Raw genomic sequence first — 20,000 nt, 5'->3', positions numbered from 1 at the left:
TTGTACAGGTCGGCATCGAGTTCGAATATATGAATGTACCATGCATGGGAACCAAAGATACTGATTGGTGGACTATGTCACGCATCAGTTGATTTTGTCATCTGTGGTTTGCATCAGAAGTTTGATCGTCCATGAATTGTGTCACTTTGGACATGTGATGTTGGGAGAAGTAGTGCGTAAAATATTGAAATAAAAGAAGTGGAAATGATCTCCTGATGTAGGTAAAGGTAAAGTCTCTGTTTCGAGCCTAGGAAGGCCCATCAGGCTGGCGCTTATCTCCGGTTTCCGTAGCATGAAGCGACTAGGAGTATTTATACTCCTCCCTGGATGGGATGCTAGTGCATCGCAGGGTTATCCCCAGCATTACGCCAGTACCCATTTATACACCTGGGTGGAGAGAGGCACTGTTAGAGTAAAGTCTCTTGCCCAAGAACACAACACAATGTCCCTGGCCAGGCCCCGAACCCGGAGCACTCGATCTGGAGTCGAGCGCACTAACCATGAGGCCACCGCACCTCCCGATCTCCTGATATACTTGCTCAAAACAATGCAAAGAAAAACAGAGAGTAAAATGAAGCATTTTGAAAAAGAGTTCAGTATTGAGGCAAAGTTGATGAATTGAATGTTGTTCAAAGTTTTGTCTAGATAGTTGCATTGTTGTGGTAGTAATTATGCAATCTAATAATTTTATTTCCTCAAGATAGACTTAACTAAGAATTCATGAGTATTACCAGTCTGACCATGTGTCCCTAAGCTTATCTTTGATTATTGTTACTTTCACAAAAAGAAAAAAAAATTCGTGTGGCAAAGAAATAAAACATTACAAACACAAGTCATACATTTTCTGTTTTATTGTTCTCAGAATCTATAATACAATGTTTAACAAGCCCACTACTTGAAATGAGCTGGTTGTAAAATGATTAATTACAAAACTCTCCCGGAATGTTAATATTTAATAGAACATAATTTACGATTCTCGTTTTAACAGCTCATTGTGATCACACTTTAAAACCTGCAACACAAAACGATGAGGTTAGATCTAACACAAGCTCTAGCTAAAGTAAGTGCAGTAAAAATTATTCAAAAGGCTATTTCCGAGTTTGTGTCTGCCTTCTCTTCAAAGCGAGTCTAAGTGCAAAGTTTTTGTGATGGTAATTAGTTCTATTTTATATATGAATGAAAAAAAAATTTTCAATACAAAAACTTTGCACTTAAACTTGCTTTGAAGAGGAGGGAGGCACAGATTTGGAAATGGCCTGTTGCTCAAATAGTTGACTTTCATTACTTGAGTGCATTGCCATAAGTTTGGTTAACCCATTGACGCCCAGGGGTTCCCCATTGATGAGTAAAATCTTCTGGCGTTAGACAGAGTAAAATCTGGCCGGTTTGGACGTCAAAGGGTAAATTAATTAAACAAAAATTGGATTTGGGTATTTTATTTCATATTTACTAAATTAAGGATTCAGAAGTTAAATTATTTTCCACTTTTACTGCCATCATTCACTGTAGCAGGCCAGGTTAGTGGATCACATGCTACATTGTGATTGGTTGATGTTGGTTTCTGTTATGCAGCTAACATGATTGGTGGCAGTAAAGAATTAATACAAATTCACTCAGTTTTAAGTTGCAAAGAAAATAACTTAGTCTAGGGGAGATATATAATCTGGTAACTGTTGCAGCGAACATGAATACAATGATGAATTACTACAATAGAAGAGAAAGAAATTATTTACTTTGTGTTACAAGAACTTTGTGTAGGGGAGATACTTGAGTCAAATGAATAAGACAATTGTTCCCTGGGTCTCTTCGTCAATCTCAACGACAATGGAGACCGTGGGAACAAGGTTGACATACTGCATAATTATTAAGCCATTGCAGAAGGCAACGAAATTCAGATGCAAATTACCTCCGCTGGTATTCTGTTTTGATTCCATCTGGCTGACTTTTTGTCAAATTTGGATCAGTGTCTCCTTGTGGCACATTAGCTAATAGCTCTTCTGTAGTCGTGGGTGGTCTGCCATGCTTTTCTCTGATAGAGTTAATAGTTGCAATGGGATATACTCGGGCATGGGACTCCAAATATTTTAACACATACTCGTCAGCATCAGTTATTCTGAAGCGGTGTTTGAAGATCTGTATCAAAGCTCCGATCTGGAAGTCAGCAGGGGTGTAAAAGTCAGGGTTATCAACAGATGATCCTGATTTGGTCGCACGTGTTCGCTCAAGAAATTTACCACCAATGATTCCTGCATTTCTTACTGGAGGTTCATAGATTGTCAACATATCATCAGCTAGGCGATAAGAAATGATAAATCGCCTGTTTTTGTCCTCTGGTCGGAAGCTTTCCTGAAGAAAAAAAAAAACTTCACACTGATTGCCAATTACACAGTTATCTTTACTGCACCAGAATGCGGTTACTCACAAAACTACTCTTTAAGGCATCTGTATGCTAATCCGTTGCAGGCAAGTTTAACTGACCACTTACAGCAAAAACGGTTGGATGTGTCATGCAACAAGCAGAAGGTCAAGATAGCCACATGTTGACCATAAGTGTATTTTTATTATGGACTGAGATCAATAATTTGAGGTCAAAAAAAAAAGTGAGAAATGCACTAGATAGGCCAATATCTAGCCAATTCTTGACCAAACAAGCTTGTTTACAACATCTGGAGATATTTATCGGTAATGCAAAAAGGGATTTTGAAGGACAAACACTGTAAACGACTTGGTCCATGTTGCCTACTCGCAGAGCCAGCCATATGGTATTTACCTACAGTCTGTGAATGCATTTTGCCCCCCAAATATCTAAGGGGGCATCAGATGTACAAGCAACACACATTATACTGATTTGTATCGTACCATGGTTGCAGCATACCGCAGTACTTTGTGATCATTTTCCAACATCTTGATAAAATCTTTCTTTGGAGGGTGTGGTACAAGAGACAGACAGGACTGAAGACTGTCCTCCAGAGAACCGTAACCATTATATGGAGGAACATACTGAAAAATTAAAAACATACAAAGTCATGTAGTCTCCATACAATGTTCAAAGCTTTGGAGATAAGCATTAACCCATTGACCCCTGGGAGTGAAACTTACTCTGTCTAATGTCAGATAAATTTACTTGCCAGCTTGGGGGGGGGGGGGGGGGGGAAACCTAGGGTGTTTGAGGTGTCAATGGTTTAATCCATGTGAAGAGACATGGGAACCTACATTTACAGGCTTTGATTGCACTTACAACAGTCCAGAATTTTTCATTTAAAATATTATAATGTAGCAATTACACTGCAGCACTCCTTGATTGTTTAAATTGGCTTTCAAGAGTGCTAGTAAGTAACCTGGAAGGAAGTGTTTTGTTTGAATCCCAGGCTGCACTTGTACTCAGGATTTTAATTGTTGGGGGGAGGGGGGTGCCGTTTAACTGCAGAAAAACAATGGTTGCTAAGGAAGCTGTTTAGTCAAAGAGCCTTACAAAAAGGTTGCATGGATGGTTCTAGGAAGTAAATTTTTCAATAGCAATCTGACATCACTTCAATCAGAAGGCACACGCGCAACTAGTCCCAGTCCCCTGCTGCGTGTTTCAGTGACAAGCAAACAGGTAAAAGCTCTCAGGAAAAAAAAGGAAGAGGCGGTTGGAATTTCTATTTGGACAAAAAAATGGAACTGATATTTTGAAAAGTGTATTAGTTAAAGGAGGTCCTTAATGATGTCATAATTTTTTGAGAAATAATTTCTATTAAAATCCATAAACCAGATTTCGTGTTGGGATGTTCTCATACTGTTGCGTTGAAAATTTGTGAAAAACATAGTTAACTTGCTGAGTTTTTAGGCATTTTCTGTTTTGGTCACCTGATTTACCAAATATGGTTGTGAGTCGAACCAGACAAAGGAATGTTAAATAGAAGACATTTGGTAAAAAAGGATAACTCTAGAGTTAAAGGAATTTGAGAAATGACTATTTGAAGGGGTCCATAGCAATGGTTTGGTAGTTAGGACCCATTAGAAGTATAAATACACAGATGATTATACAAAATCGCGCGCTCTCATTGGCTCGCTATCTCGGATTATCAGCCGATAATCACCTTGACGGACAAAATGGCTGCCAGTAGTCGTTTTGCCACTGTAAGTGAAGATGATTTCGCTTTGAAATGTTTTTTTTTTAATCTTTTTTGAAATAATCACCTGTGTATTTATACTACAACAATTATTTGCCTCAGGCTCAGTGATTATATCGGTGAATATTCACCTCGACTTTGTCTCGGTGAATATTCACAGATAATCACTTCGCCTTTGGCGAATAATTGTTAATTAATACACTGTTCTAGTGAATAAGTTCATCTGAGTAGATTGTGGGCCATATCTTCCAGTTCGGCCTGACTAAAAGGTGTACATTCAACTCTGTTTTCGCAAAATACCTTGGGTAAGGGTTCTCTTGGAGCTCCTTGCACATCTACTGGGGAAAAGTCATTGACTCCAAAGGTTGTCCTGTAGTAGTTCTTTGTAAATTCATCACAGTCATAAAGGAGAAATCTTCTTCCCAAAATGAACAGAGTTTGACCAACCATGAAGTCACGTGGTGTAAACCAGTCCTTGATCTCGTGATCAGACAATTCCAGAACACAAGAAGGAAAAGAGGCTGAACATTAAAGGAGAAAAGTTCATTCAAGAATTAACGAAGAAATAAAAAAATAATCATGATCATAATATTATCATTAATTCTTTTATTTTTTGCTATTATTATTGACCACTAAGCAAGAGAGGTGAGTGAAAAGTGACTTTCTTTAAAAGCAGAAAATAAGAGCTTACAAGTAGCACCTTGTAAGTCAGGATGTTTTCTACTGAGTTAACTTTAATTCTTATTCTAAAAGACTTCAAATGTAACTTTATTTATGCTAATCCATTGAGGCTGTGTGACAGTGTACCATACCAGTGAGCAGTTTTGAAAACTAGAAGTGATGTCAACAATATTTCAGATAAGAGAGTTGATGAGTGCTTACATTCTACTTTGTTTCTGTCTTTTGGTAATCTTTGACGACAGACAAGAACAGGGAAAGGGTCCCTTCCATCATTGCCAGAATGTACTTCTCTTATTTCAACAGTGTCATCTACCAGGTAGTAATGAATGATCTGCAACAAACCAGAGTTGATGAGGGTTACAAGTCTAGACATGTCAAAATATTGAAAAAGGAAAGGAAAGGAACTTGAAGTGTCTAGTCGTTGGACCACTAATTGGGGACACTAAAAAATGAAATTAACAATAATTATTAATTAATGCAAATCAAGGCAAATGTTGGTTTTTGAGGAGAGGGGGACAACGGAGTACCCGGCAAAAACCTCTTAGTGCAGTATAGAGAACCAATAAACTCAACCCACATACTGGTATGATACCGAGTCTGGGAATTTGAACCCACGCCACCTTGGTGGGAAGCAAGTGCTCTTACCACTGTGCCATCCCTGTACCCCAGTGGCTGGTTACTAGTTTGCCAATTTTTAGCTGGCTGCCTTTGACTTATTATACAACAAACCCATATTACTTATTAACCACATCTACAATGGACAGGTCTACCCAAAAACTGTCCCCTTCAACCCTTCCCCACCTCGACAGTAAGACTTTAAGATTTTACACAGTCTAATGCCAGAATATTTTACTCATAAATTACATTATTGAGTAACCCCCTTATAAAACGCACCCCAGTTATTGTGGGGGTGCTGTAAAGGTGTGAATGGGTTTAAGCCCAAGGAAGGATGCTCCCAGTTGAAAAGTAAAATCAACTTCCAGGGTTTCAATGGGTTAAATAACAATGTCTGGTAAACGTTTCAAGCATTCATCTCCTGATTTTTAGATAATAATAATAATAATAATAATAATAATAATAATAATAATAATAATAATCCGCAATAAGGATGTTTGCCCTATCAGGGATTAGAACACCTGAGAAAATTTGCCCCCTTTGGAGTATGCCTACGATGGTTGCCCACTATTCAATTCTCTTGTCAGCTTTTTCTAATGTCAGCCTTTTCTTGCATGAGCTGGCGCTTTCTACACACACAGATGCCCTCTGTGAATTACGACACAGAGGCTGAACTATGAAAGATAGAGAGGAATACTTACACATGGCCTAATTTCTCCAAACATACTGTCTCTGTCATCCCACACACAGTAAAATCTTAGAACTTTCCTGTCTAACTCCAGAAATTGTTTCAGTTTGTCAAAATCAGAAGGTGTCTTGTAGCTGCGGAGGGGTTGTTTGCGTGATTCAGTGTATGGGTCCTTTTCTGGCATCACTGGTTCATTCAGTTCTATTCCTTCACTGGCCATGTATTCCTGCAAAAAAGTACAATTACAATATATAAAATAATAAAATACCCAGTGCCTTCTGATTTCTCTGAAGAGGAAATTAAGACTAAACAGTAACTTTAGATTAGGCCTATAAAGGTAGATAGATCTATACTTCGGTTAGAAAGTAGAACAAGTGAATTAAGGCATAATTATTGGACTTCTGCCAATTGCCAAGAAGACAAAAAAGTGCAGGCTTAACCATCTTCGCTTATGTAATACACATGGTCTAACAACATTCCAATGTTTGTAAACTCTGTTGGTCAAGAACCTGCAGTTGGGACATAAATCAACCGAAAAAAACTTGGTCTGTACCGGTAACTGACAGTATGGACCTGAAACTCGGTTATATATTAACCCTTTCCCTCCTAAGAGCACTTATAGATTTTACTCTGTCTAACGCCAGACGATTTTACTCGTCAATGGGGAGCCCCTCAGGGGTGAAAGGGTTAACAACAGCTACATTCACTCCGAGACTATGTCCGTGTTAAGAGGTAATGTACAGTCGTCTATACTTTGAGGCACATTGTCATTACAGAAGAGCCCAACAAAATTTAATGAACTCTCCCATTCTTAAAATTATTATGATAATTAATCCCACCAACCTTTGTCCAGCCATCACAGTCATAAAGATGAAACACTTTTCCATAAAAAGTAACATTGATCCCAAGATTGAGGTCCTTCCAGTGCCAATATTCCCCAAGATCATTCTTTGGTAAACGTTGTCGCTTGATAAGTTTTCCTTGCGGAATTCCACTAGGAAAAATTAACTTAAAGGTGAATGTTTATAGACCCACCTGAGTCACACAGTAAACAATAATAATATACACAAATTTTAACCTTCTACTTTAAGTATGCTATGAAGATATATTGATTCTAAGATTTACAAATCTCTGTCAATTATTGTGATGTTTGTGATATTGAGCAAACAGTAGTTAACTTTATACATTTTTGACCAATAAAATGAATGATGTTTGTGAGATGATGATTATTACATCTTTAAAGTACCCCTGAGATCAAAAAAACCACTTCCAGTTTTCCTTCAGATTTTGAAAGTGTGTTTGCTTAACAGCTGACTGGCAAAATTTTGAGCTTTGATTTTTATCCAAAGGCCGTTTACTTTGAGTGTAAGTTTTGGATTTCACGGTCCGCCATTACTCACGTTCAAAACTGACCGATTGGACCTCAGACGGTTGGATCCAGGGAAAAGTGACGTCAGAGGCTCACTAGCTTAAAATTTCAGCGTGTGAACGCAGCTTATTATATATGCAAAGAGTGCGTTTAAAAGTCTGAAAGCCCAAAACCCCCGTGCTGCAAATTAATTCTGCGGCGTACACACATATTGCATTCTTAAACTAGTGAGCCTTTGACGTCATTTTCTCCTCGATCCAGCCCTCTCAAGAACATAAATGTTAGTAATGGCGGACTATTAAATAGGAAAATTACAGTGAAAATAAAGAGGTGTCTTTTTGAAATCAAGGCTTAAAATGTGGGTCACTTAGTGTTTTGTTAACATAGTTTTGAAATCCAAAGAAAAATATGAATTGATTTTTTGGTCACAGGGGCACTTTAAGTAATTGAATCCCATTCCATCTAGTCCATGTTTTATTCTGGTGATGGTACATTAATAATAATAATAACAATAACAATAAGAATAATACTAATAACATTACTTGAAACCCATCAACTGTCTGCGAGAGGACTCCTAAACTACAAATTCCTTGGTGTGCGGGAAAGTGTGAGACAGGAGGATGGATTAGTACTGGAGGTTAATTAAAAGCGGCCAAGGAATTCTTGAGAAGGGTTTCGGTTATATGGTTGTAGTCGGATGTCGATGGAGTTTATTCTCGTTATTCACACACACCGCGTGGTTGTGTGTGCTCTCTGCTCTTGCATAATGTGCTAACCTACTTATATATGCATATGCGAAATGTAGTATACAATAGGTGCTAATTAGGTGCTGCTATGTTACATGCATAATGTGCCAACCTACTTACATATGCGTATGCGAAATGTAATATACAATAGGTGCTAATTTGGTGCCGCTATGTCACATCCCCTTCTCTTAAAGCTATATTAATTAAATGGAAAACAAACAAAACACAATATCTTCATTCGGGCCAATATATCTTGTACATATGTTGAAAACGAATAAAACTGGTAACAATATAGGGATTTTCTGTCTAGTGTTTATGTATCATACTAATATCAACTATTAAAGCAAGCGTCAGAGATTAAGTCTTTCCGGTGCCCGGATTTCACGTCCCGCGCGGGATTTTCTTGGTCCTTTCTCGGCTTCTCCTGTTACACTAGAGCATTGTGGGTTGGAGCTTGAGGGCTGTATAGTCAACTTGCCACTTGATGGGTCATTTGCTGAATTGCCTGCCGCAGTGGATTCTCGTAGAATGGCGCTTGAATATTGTGCAGTCATGCTTCTTTGGGACATGGAATCCGAAGAGTTGTTTGCCGAATTGTTGGAAGCATTATTCGGTCTAAGATGGATTCTATTCCTTCGCAATTGGGCACCAGTTCCAGTTTCTATGAGATATGTGCGGGGTGTCTCTCCCCGATCTATGACCCTAGCAGGATTCCATGTCTTTCTCACAGGGTCTTGTACATAGATAGCTTGGTCTCTGTGTAATTCAGGGAGCTCCTTGGTGTGTCTGTTGTAATAGTGGCATTGGTTGTCTTGTCTCGCTTTGAGCCAATTTCTAACTTCCTCTTGGTTCTTTGATGGCTGGATCTTACCAGGAAGTGTGGATTTAAATACTCGGCCATTCAGTAATTCAGCTGGTGACGGTATATTGGAACTCAGGGGCGTCGTTCGTAGAGCCAGCAGGGCTAGATCTATGTCTTCTTTAGTCTCTCTGCATTTCAGGATCGTCTTCTTAACCGTTTGGACTTGGCGTTCAACAAACCCATGGCCACGTGGGTAATGTGGAGATGACGTCACAATTTCAAACCCGTACTGGTTTGCCAGTTGATGGAACTCGCCGGATGTAAACTGAGTGCCGTTGTCGCATTGAAGAGATTCTGGGATTCCATTTTCTGCGAATAGCATTTTCAGTTCATTAACAACAGCCCCGGATGTAAGGTTTTGGAGTTTCTTGACAAATGGGAACTTGGAGTAATAGTCGACAACTATGAGGAACCACGACTGTTGAGCGTAGAAAAGGTCTGCGCTAAGTGTTTTCCACGGTCTTGAAGGGATCTCTGTTGGTATCATTGGCTCCTTTTGCTGAGAATTGTGGTACTTCTGGCATACACAACATGAGTTTACAAGGTTTTCAATTTCTTTGTATATGCCTGGCCAGTAAACACAGGATTTGGCTCGTAGTTTGCATTTTTCCATACCAAAGTGCCCTCCGTGGATTTGCTGCAAGATGTTGCCTCTCAAGGATTCAGGTACTATAACACGGCTTCCAAGAAGTATCAGCCCATCTTCTACTGATATGTCATCTCGTAGGGGCCAGTATGGTTTTAGCGCCGAAACGATTTTCTTCCCACTGTCAGGCCAACCCTGCATAACTTTGTGGGCTAGAAGCTGCAGGGTTTCATCTTTCGCAGTTTCCTTTTTGAACTCTTCCATTTTGACTGGGGTGATTCTGATTAGATGGTGAACTTTCACATTCATGTCCGACACTTCAAATTCATCCAACGGCGAAAGGCGTGACAGGGCGTCAGCTGTAACCATTTCTCTTCCTGGAAGATATTTAATGACGCAGTCGTAAGGTTGTAAACGCAACAGCATTCTTTGAAGGCGTGGAGGTGCTTGCATCAGGTTCTTTTTATGGATCTGTTCCAGGGGACGATGGTCTGTTTTAACCACGAACGATCTTCCATAGAGATACGAATGGAATTTTTCGCAGCCGTATACCACTGCCAATAGTTCCCGTTCGATATTAGCGTATCTGGTCTCCGCAGGGGTAAGTACTTTCGATGCAAAGGCTATTGGCTTGTCGTTTTGGAAGAGAGCTGCGCCCAAGCCCTTAATTGATGCATCAACATGGAGGACAACTGGTTCCTTTCTGTCATAGTAGGCCAAGGTCGTTGTGGTACATATCAATGCCTTCACCTTCTCAAAGGCTTTCGAATGTGATGGATTCCATATGAAATCAACGTTCTCCTTTAAGAGGTTTCTTAAGGGGGCAGTGTGGTCAGCTAAATTGGGGATGAATGAGCTCATGTAGGTTGCCATCCCCAAAAAGGTGTGAAGCTCTTTCTTGTCTTTAGGCGGTTCTAAACTTTCTATGGCTCTGACTTTATCTGGGCTGGGTTTGACACCGTCTGGTGTGTAGAGCATACCAAAGAAATTGCACTCCTTTGTTTTGATAACGCACTTCTCGTCATTGAGCTTGATGCCGGCCTGTCTGGTACGTTCCATGGTTTCATGCAGGTGTAAGTCATGCTCTTTATCGTTCTTTCCATAGACTGTGACGTCATCTGCAATACCAATGGCTCCCAGGCAATCACGATACGTCTCATCAATCTTGAACTGGAAGATATCTTGACTCATTCGTAGACCAAACGGCATTCTGAGGAAACGATACCGACCAAATGGTGTATTGAAGGTTGTCAGGTACGAGGACGCGTCATCTAGTTTGACATTCCAATAGCCATTGCGAGCGTCGAGCTTACTAAAAAGCTTTGCTCCTGATAATTTGGGTGTGATTTCCTCTAGAGTGGGTATGGGATGATGTTCTCTTTTGATCGCCTTATTCAGGTCTTTGGGATCGAGGCATAACCGAAGTCGCCCATTTTCTTTTTCTCTAATGACCAGGGAGTTGACCCAATCCGTAGGTTGGGTTACTTTCGCAATGATATCTTGGCTTTCCATCTCACGTAATTCGGCTTGTAATTTGTCTTTCAACTCTATAGGTACTTTGCGGGGTGCATGGACCACCGGTGATACTTCAGGATCCAGTGTGATGTGATATGTGTAGTCATCAAAACATCCAACTGTACCATTGAAACATTCTGGGTACATATCCATCAGCTCTTGTTTACTTGTGATTGATGGCCGCTCTTCTAGTGGTATATGACTTCCAATGTAACTCGAGTTTTTCTTGCAAGTACCCGGATTTTGAGCTGGAGAATTGAAGCTGCTATTTGGATCAGCCTGGTTTAATTGATTTATTCCTAGCGTACAGTGGAGGGAGACTAGTTTTAGTGCAATGCACGCTTTTAGACCGAGGATAGCTGGCCCTGAAGTATCCGTGACGTAGAAAATGCAGTTAATCTTCTTCTCTTTGTACTTGCACGAGATGTTTATAGTGCCAAGCTGCTTAATTACAGAGCCACCGTATGCTGAGAGAACGGCTTCATTCTTTTCCAGTACTTCTGGTTTGAGGTTTCCTTCGTCATCAAACTTCTCTGGGGCGATTATGCGAAGTAGCCTGATAGGCAAAACATTGCTCTGTGCACCTGTGTCCACCTTGCACTGGAGATTAATTTTCCGCTTCTTTTCAGGCTGGGTTATTTCCAGTGTTGCAAAGACTTCATCGCGTGTGTCGTGTGTCATCGAATGTTGCGTGTCTTCTATGGTGTTAACCTCGATTGTACTAATTGTGAGAATTTCATCATTGTCTTCATCGCCCCTGTCTTCAATCGTGTGAATAGATTTTTTGAAAACCGGCTTTCTTCCTTGGATAAATTGTTTCCGTTTACTGGATCGGCAGACAGATTGCCAATGATTACCTTTGCCGCATTTTCGACATAGTGTACCGTAGGCTGGACATTTGTTCCTCGGGTGTTGTTTTCCGCAGTTGTTACAGGATTCCCTTTCTTGTTCCTTATGAATGGCATCTACACTTCTATCCTCTTGATGGCTTTCGCTACTTCCTGCCAATGTCTTCATATGTTTACTTGTCGCCTCGTTGCTTCTTGCAATCTCGATAGCGCCTGCAAGGGTCAATGATTTGTCTCGGCCTATGAGGGACTTCTGGACATCGGGGTTTTTTGACCCCCAAATAAGCTGATCTAGAACTCTGTCTTCGACTTCGGTGCTGTCGCGAAATTGACATTTTGCTGCTAGGTTTTTTAATCTTGAGATAAAATCATCCACTGGCTCGCTTTGTTCTTGTCGCATTCCTTGTAGTGTGTATCTGTGAATTCGATGACTCGTCTTCGGCTCCAATTGATTCTCGAACCGTTCGAAAATAATGGCAGGTTTTTTCCTCTCTTCCTCCTTTGTGAATGTCCAACTGTTGTAAATATCCAGACCTTTTTCACCCGACCAGAGTAAAATATAGCTCACTTTTTCTTCGTCATCGGCGGCTTTGAGCACGCTTGAGAACATAAGCTGACATTTTTGTTTGAATCTTGCGAATGCAATTATCGGATCAGGAGCGTCCCAGTTCATCTGTGGCGACGCAAAAGACGTTGCTGTTGCCATAATTCGCTTCTGCTGGCCTCTTTCGATTTGACTCTAGCGATTATTCTTGTAAAACGCTGCCACTGTAGTCGGATGTCGATGGAGTTTATTCTCGTTATTCACACACACCGCGTGGTTGTGTGTGCTCTCTGCTCTTGCATAATGTGCTAACCTACTTATATATGCATATGCGAAATGTAGTATACAATAGGTGCTAATTAGGTGCTGCTATGTTACATGCATAATGTGCCAACCTACTTACATATGCGTATGCGAAATGTAATATACAATAGGTGCTAATTTGGTGCCGCTATGTCACAATGGTCTAGTCCGCTGTGTGACCACGCCAAGGCTGTGGCATCCAACCAGTACGCATTGCCAGTCTTAATGTACCTGATCTGGACACACACTTGGCTCCTGGCTGTGATACAACAGATAGATAGAGAGGTGTACAAGATTACATCAGGAAATGGGGGTAACCACCCACAAGGGTCAACAGCTGTGTTGTACTTGGCCAGAAAAAGTGGGGGGAGAGGCCTGAAGTCAGTAGAGGAAGAATACAAGAACATCAAGATAAAAGCAGCAATCAAGCTTCATGAGAACACTGACCCATCGATGTCTGCTGTAAGGAAATTCGAAGAGAAATCAATGAAAAGCAGATGCCACTCCTTCGTTAAAGATGCCCAGTGATTTGCTCAAGAATGCGGAATGCACCTCCAGTTGAATTACCCAGAGCCTGTGTGTATCAAGGAGGATGTCGAGAAAATTACTGGATCTAAAGTAATAAGACAAGTGTAGCTACGGTTCGACAGCAAAAGTATCAAGAGATGGTGGAACTGGAAAAGTGGCAAGGGAAACTAATGAAGAACACATAGGAAGACAGTTACTTGGACCGAGGGGGCTGTTTTGCATGGCTTCATCTTTGGAAAGTGGCACCGACACACACAGTGGCAGGGTTGCAAGAACTGTACCAGCAGTTATTGCCTTCCAAGGTTTATTATCACAGGAAGACCGGCACGAGTGGAAATGTAGACGAACATAATAAGTAATCTGTACTTACAAAGCTCTCTGCATATCGCCCGCTCGTTTAAAAATTGAATTATCCGACAATATATCGTAGCAAGTTATTTTTTAGGAATACAACGTTTAGGACGCTTTATGAGCTAGCGTAAGTTCTGCAATTTCTTAAGTTTTTTAATTAGCATGTATGGTCTGGTCTCGCGTTGAGTGGCTACGTACAGTTGATAGGCACCCGATTACTGTTTGTAGGAGAATCTGGGCAACCAGTCGTTTTCATACTGCTCATAATGATAATAATAATAATCAGTCACAGTTACCTGTTATTGACCAACGGTTCTACCACTGCAAGAGAATCGTCCTCCAAGTAATAGTAAACCTTCACTGGTCGAACTCTGAAATACTCATTTGCAGACTCGTGAACTGTTTGCTTGAAATATCCAAAGAACAGCAACACTTTTTTGTCAAATCCTACGTGAGCGGGAACGAAATCTTCGGGTGGTGCCTGAACTTTTTGCCCGTAAGTTAGCGAAGGCTTGAGGTTTGCTAGTTCGTCCAACTCTTCCTGTGTGAGTTTATTTACTGGGACAGGATCGCCACCAATGCCTATCTGAGGAGCTACAGGTATTGAGTATCCATTCATCCAACCAAGTGTTTGAGGTCGGTGAAATTTGGTTTTCTGATGAAGGAAAAGCGGACGTGAATTTGAATGATTTTGCCGCTAGCTTTAACACCACTGGAAAAATCGAGTCACGTTTACAAACACGCTGGATTGAACTAAATTCACTGAAATTAGATTTTCCGCTGAACTTTTAAACCACAAAAATATACCTACCGTGGGGTCTGTGAACGTATTTCCGGGGAGAAATGGCAAGGCAGACATCTCGCTGTCTTTTTTCAACAAAGACTATTTATCCAATAACGATTTGAGGTTGAGGCTTTGAATCTATGTTCTGCAGCTCAAAACTCCTCACTGCCAGAGAAGCATGGCCGATGTTACTATTTACCATTGTTTGTTGCTATGGTTTCGGTTTGTTCACAATTCTTGCAGCCAAAAGGACTTATGGGATAGACAATTTTAAAGTTCTTACCAGTCTCCGCTCGGTTGCCACTAGGTGGTAACCGCTCGGTTACCTTCCAAGATTTGAGATAAGTGGGAGAGCGAGGTAGCCTTTTCTTTTGGCTTCCACTCGATCGTGTGTACAGACCTCACTGCGTTCGGTCTGTACTCACGACCTCGGTCAAGATTCTCCCATACAGTCCTCCTTCTCGGTTAATAAGAGCTAAGTACGGCCCGCTGTACAGCCCGCTAAATTTAAAATTTCGACAAAACATCATCTAGCGAGTTTTTCATGTCATTTCTGTTGCATAAACTTGTACTGAAAACTGTTTGAATCTTGCAAGCAACAATTTCAAACTTAACAGCCAAGAAGATTTAGTTTTTGGGATTTTGGCACGGCATTCTTTGTGGCAGTTGAACCTTCCGCTTCACTTTGACTAGTTTCCTTGCCCGCGCGCCGGTTAACCTCAGAGATATAGTAACTATCTTACTTACCGAGTTTTCTCGGTCCGTGCTGTAAGTTACGGATCCTCGTTTTTTCGCGCTTGGGTCATAAATCAACGGGAAAAAGCTCGTCCGTAACTTATAGTACGGACCTCTAATTCGGTTAGTAAGAGGTATTTCTAACAAATCCTGCCATTTCATAGGCTTCGAAAGTTGCGAAAATCCAAGCATCTTTTGTTCACGACCGAGTCAGAAGGGGAGTGGGTCTATCCCTGTTTTGACGTGACAATCTAGTTTGCTTGCATTTTAAAATCAGTTTGTGACGTCAAAACAGGAAAAGACCCACTCTGGTACTATTCGCACCCCTAAAGTGTATCATTTAGCTTGCGAGCGCGAGTAGGCTCTCTCTCTGCGGTCCCTCGGAGAACCTGCTCTCAGGCGATGTATTATTGGGAATGTGAAAATAGCGAATTAACGGAATATTTGGTGCATCTGTCGTGTGGCTTAATCAGTTTATGATCGGAACAGCCTATCAGGTCATGGATAAAACGTCACGTGCGTGTGCTCCCAATTTCGAACTCTCGAAGGGCACGCTTTTTGTGGAATGTTTTTGAAGCCGTTCAAAAAACTCGCAGCACATGTTTTATTGGGTCTTTGCGCCTCGTGTTTTTAAACATTACGTAAAAACTTGAATAATATTATAAAAATGTACAGGGAACCCCATGGCCACAGGAAAAAGAAAATACTTCAAGAGGGAGTGCATAGGTATGGGAAAATTATATTTAAACAACAACAAGGTACCCAACTTCATTTATTTCTGCAAAATAAATTTTATCTGCCACAAAAATCAGCTTACATAATAATTTGCGTTTGCTGAACATCATTTTACAAAAACTATTCTGGTATAGACCAGTTAAAAACAAAGTGCTCTTTAGTACCTCCGAGTACAATGACGATTTCGTTGATAAGCCAAAGTGGGCGATTGTATATACCGCGAAGCACCACACGCGTTCGTGGAGCGAGGGAGATAATTTTTGCGCGCGTTCAAAAAGAAAAAAAAATCGTTTTTGAATTGAGTTCCCATTCCAGGGATCTTTATAAGCACCACGAGCCTTAAACTAAACTTGCAAAATAACATTTTTAGTCTCCTCTTTAGGAAAAATAAGAGTGAAGGGAAAAACCTTCAGTCTAAAAATCCCTTCAAAATTAATGTTCTATAGCAATGAACAGTTTCTGATCAATCAACAGATGATATTGATATTCAATATTGCAATATTCTATGGCAATATGAGCAGTTTCTGATCTCCCAACAGATGATATTATGAAAGGTGCGTCTTTGGCCAACTTGGATCTGCAATTCTTATCACTGAGTTGATAAGCAATGAGCAATTATGTGTTTGATTAGGATGCAAGGTTTATCTTTTCTTCTTGTCCTGGTGTGTTGCTGTTTACCTCTGATCCCTCCACATCATTGGGTTGTTGTCCCACCACCATTTCCTGTAGAATATAACACTAAAGTGAACAACTGAAAGGAAAGTCTTTATACATGCCATGTGTTTTTTTTAGGTAGGAGGACTGGAAATTGCTTGTTTTTGGACGTTGGTTACTACAGTTTGTTTAATTTTACAAGGCTACAAAATAATGATGACTCCCGACTCTCCATGAACTCCCACATTTGGTCACAGTCACAGGTTACTTCAGCTTTGCAAGTAATAAAAAAATCAACACTTCAGAGCAGCAGTTGTTTTGCAGTAATCTCTGTCCACTCTTTTGAGAATAGACAATGATAAAATGATTGCCACCAGACATAAGAAAACGATGTGTCATCCTCAAGTTCAAAACACATTCAAATGGTCACTAGAAGACATCAGTTTTGTTGTTATTAATCATAAAATATTGTGCAAAAATTGCTGTTTTAAAAGATGTTTTTATCACTTGCAGAGCCTGGGCTACCTATGGCTTAATGTCTAAAACTGTTTTCCAGCACCTTGATTTTTCTAAATACAGCTCTTTCCAATTTTTCCAAAAATTATATAAATTTGGAGGTTTGTTAGAAAACCACAAATACTTTCCATATTTGGAGCAATGAAGTTGACCATCATGTCCACATTAAATTTTGTGCCCTCTGACAAGAGGTTTATCAATCGCGACCAACCCATGTTTTATGAAGATGTTCCAAAGCTCTTCTGAAGATTTCAAGAGTGTTGAAATTCATGATACCAGCCATTACAGTGAAATTAAGGAAGAGATTTTAACTGTCTCAAATCCATATAATAATCCTTTATTATAAAGGCTTCACACAGTTCCCCACAAGGCAGGTACAGAAGTCGGACCGCATCAACTTGGATCGCTCATCTCTGATCGCGCGAAAAACGGTTTTGTAAGCAAAAAACTATTTGACATTAGTGCAGATTTCACCACGGTGAGGTAAACGATTAGGGCTAGGGTGATTTCTTGACTCCTTTTTTTTTTTTAAACACAGATCTGAGTTGATCTGGCCCGACTTTTGTAGCTACCTGTTCTCTGCAGAGCATATTTTTACAATGAGTGTTAAAAATAAACCTAACATAATCACAAAATTTTCTGTTGTTTCTACACTTTAAATAATTAGATGATAATAATAAACTTCAAACAATAAACAAGACTGGCAAGGTAAAATTTTTCTTCCCTGGAGCACTGAAGTCATGTCTTTGTCTTATGTTAAAAACTTAAAACTTTTATAAGCCAGACCTGGGCTTTTACTTCAGTGTTTAATAATTCTAACCACTTTACCCTTAAGTGTATTCTTTTACATTAAATATTTTTCACAAAATTTACAGTGTGTATGAATATACATTATTACACATAACATGAGAATTTTATTCCATAAAGCTCATTTGTACAAATCTATACGCTTTATTTTCACATGTGGAAAAGGCTTATACAGCCAATCAGAATGGCGTACAGCTATTTCACATGTGGAAGTATAACCAATCAACGATAGCGTAAAGGCGTTTCCATGCCAATCACTCGTGCATCTCGTGCATCTCGTGCAAATCGTACTTTGTTATTGAATTAAATTAAATTTGCATTTGGTTCAATCGTTAGTGAGCTTTTGTTTCTAATTTGCGTTCAGAAAACTATTTTAATGAAAATTCTCGTCTTATGTGTAATAAACAGTTCACGACATAGAAAGTGCTTTGTACGGGCTTTTATTCACTCGTTGTTTGTGTCAAAAACCGTCACTCGCTCGTTCCTCGCTCGTTCGGGTTTTTGACACAAACAACTCGTGAATAAAACCCCGTACGCCGCACTTTCTATGACGTAAACTATATTTACTCCATTGAAAAAAATTAATTTGGCATTTTTTTTACCATTCAAGCCCTAAACTTATTTTACTGCATCATTATTTTAAGCGTCAATGGCACTTTAATTCAAGATTAATAAATCGTGAAAAACATTTTACAAAACAACTACTCGCAAAACTTTCTATTTTATCTGACAAAAAACACCCAGAATTGCAAAAATTTCTCAATGGAATGGTTTTAAAGCAGAACCATACTTCCATCAGAGAAGGAGATTGGCCTTCCTGGCATGTCTATTAATTTATTTGACATTTCTGTTCACACAGATTTATTTTGTGCTACTAAAATGTGAAGGTACCAAAGACACATAAAGAAGGGGGGAGAGTTCCCCCTCGTGACAGTCTGGGGGTGCTGTTGGTGTGTTAGTTTTGTAAAGGGTCCCAACGGGACATCAATGCTATTCTAAAAAGACAATGCACTTATCAGAAACTAAAAATCTTCTGGATTTTTTTTACACACCTTTTTAAAACTTTTACTGACCTAGCAATAGGCGAATAGTAATAACAAGAAGAAACCTACTCACATAGAAACTTGCTTCACCTTTCCTGAATTTTAGAAATATTATTCCTGTAGTTTTTTCTCTTTGCACATTTGACCAAAATTCCTCGTAAGTCAATAATTATACTGAAAACATATGGGACATTTCTTGATCTTCTCAAAAATTCCCTAAATGTTTCCAGACCCCACAAAAATCACAATCTTCCCTGATACTTTTCACCGACTGTGGCAACACCCAAAAGGCAAGGTTGTGCTACATGTACAACAACACCAACAGTGCTCAGATCAGAGGGCTTTTACTAAATTGTATATTATAGAGTAGTAAACAACCTGGAAGCTGATCTAAACTTTGTTCAGTTTAGTGTAATAGTATTAAAGGTAAGCTAAGTGAAAAATTGCTATAAAATGTCCTCATGATAAACTGGTGTCATTATCAGGTGAAGATGGTGTTGTTGGCTTGCTCTTGTTTGAGATTCTAAGCATCTTAAACTAAATTGAGAGAGAAATATTAGAATTATTTGTTAGATGATGAATAAAGATTTAAAATGCTAATTGATAATAATATTAATTAATACAGTAATTCAACACACCAAGAGCATCCTTTTTTCCAGGCAGAATTGACTAAGGCATGACACAGGGTTTGTGGTTCAAATTTGTTTTAGTTACCAACAGATAGCTCTGCGCTCTTTAAAACAGTTAACATTAGCCAACAACCGAAAATTTAGCTTTCAGATTTTACGCATAAAGTCTGAATCAATAGTAATTACAATTACCACAGTATATTTCACTAAAAGAGTATCTGCACCAATGTTCCTAAATGTTTAAGTATGGTCTACTGACTATGTCACTGAAAAGTAACCAGATTCTATTTGTTGATTATCCGTTTACTCTTCAGTACCACATATTTGATTAATTTTGCAAAACTTG

General features: G+C 39.6%; 2 protein-coding genes across 3 annotated transcripts in view; both read right to left on the bottom strand.

Moving 5' to 3' along the window:
• Window positions 1-833: 833 nt before the first annotated feature.
• LOC138033549 (EF-hand domain-containing protein 1-like) lies at window positions 834-14,748 on the bottom strand. The gene is made up of 9 exons (XM_068881319.1): window positions 14,563-14,748; window positions 14,048-14,406; window positions 6,943-7,093; window positions 6,113-6,325; window positions 4,998-5,127; window positions 4,416-4,636; window positions 2,860-3,000; window positions 1,907-2,346; window positions 834-1,012 (listed from the first exon to the last, which is right to left on the bottom strand). Exons 1-9 carry the CDS (start codon window positions 14,608-14,610, stop codon window positions 1,006-1,008), a joined length of 1,710 nt encoding a protein of 569 aa, XP_068737420.1. The 5' UTR covers window positions 14,611-14,748; the 3' UTR covers window positions 834-1,005.
• A 1,281-nt stretch (window positions 14,749-16,029) lies between these two features.
• LOC138033547 (tumor protein D54-like) overlaps window positions 16,030-20,000 on the bottom strand; it is a 10,182-nt gene continuing 6,211 nt past the window's right edge. Inside the window, exon 6 of one of the 2 annotated variants that reach the window (XM_068881315.1) lies at window positions 16,030-16,728. In XM_068881315.1, coding sequence (XP_068737416.1) covers window positions 16,633-16,728 — 96 coding nt within the window. In that variant the 3' untranslated portion in view covers window positions 16,030-16,632. Of the gene's footprint in view, window positions 16,729-17,491; window positions 19,563-20,000 lie in introns of those variants that run through there. The other variant, XM_068881317.1, reaches the window with a different exon arrangement.

This window comes from Montipora capricornis, chromosome 14, assembly GCF_036669925.1.
Source record: "Montipora capricornis isolate CH-2021 chromosome 14, ASM3666992v2, whole genome shotgun sequence".
NCBI classification, from domain to species: Eukaryota; Metazoa; Cnidaria; class Anthozoa; order Scleractinia; family Acroporidae; genus Montipora; species Montipora capricornis.
The sequence above is the reverse complement of the archived record's forward strand: the minus strand, read 5'-3'. Positions and strand labels throughout refer to the sequence as shown.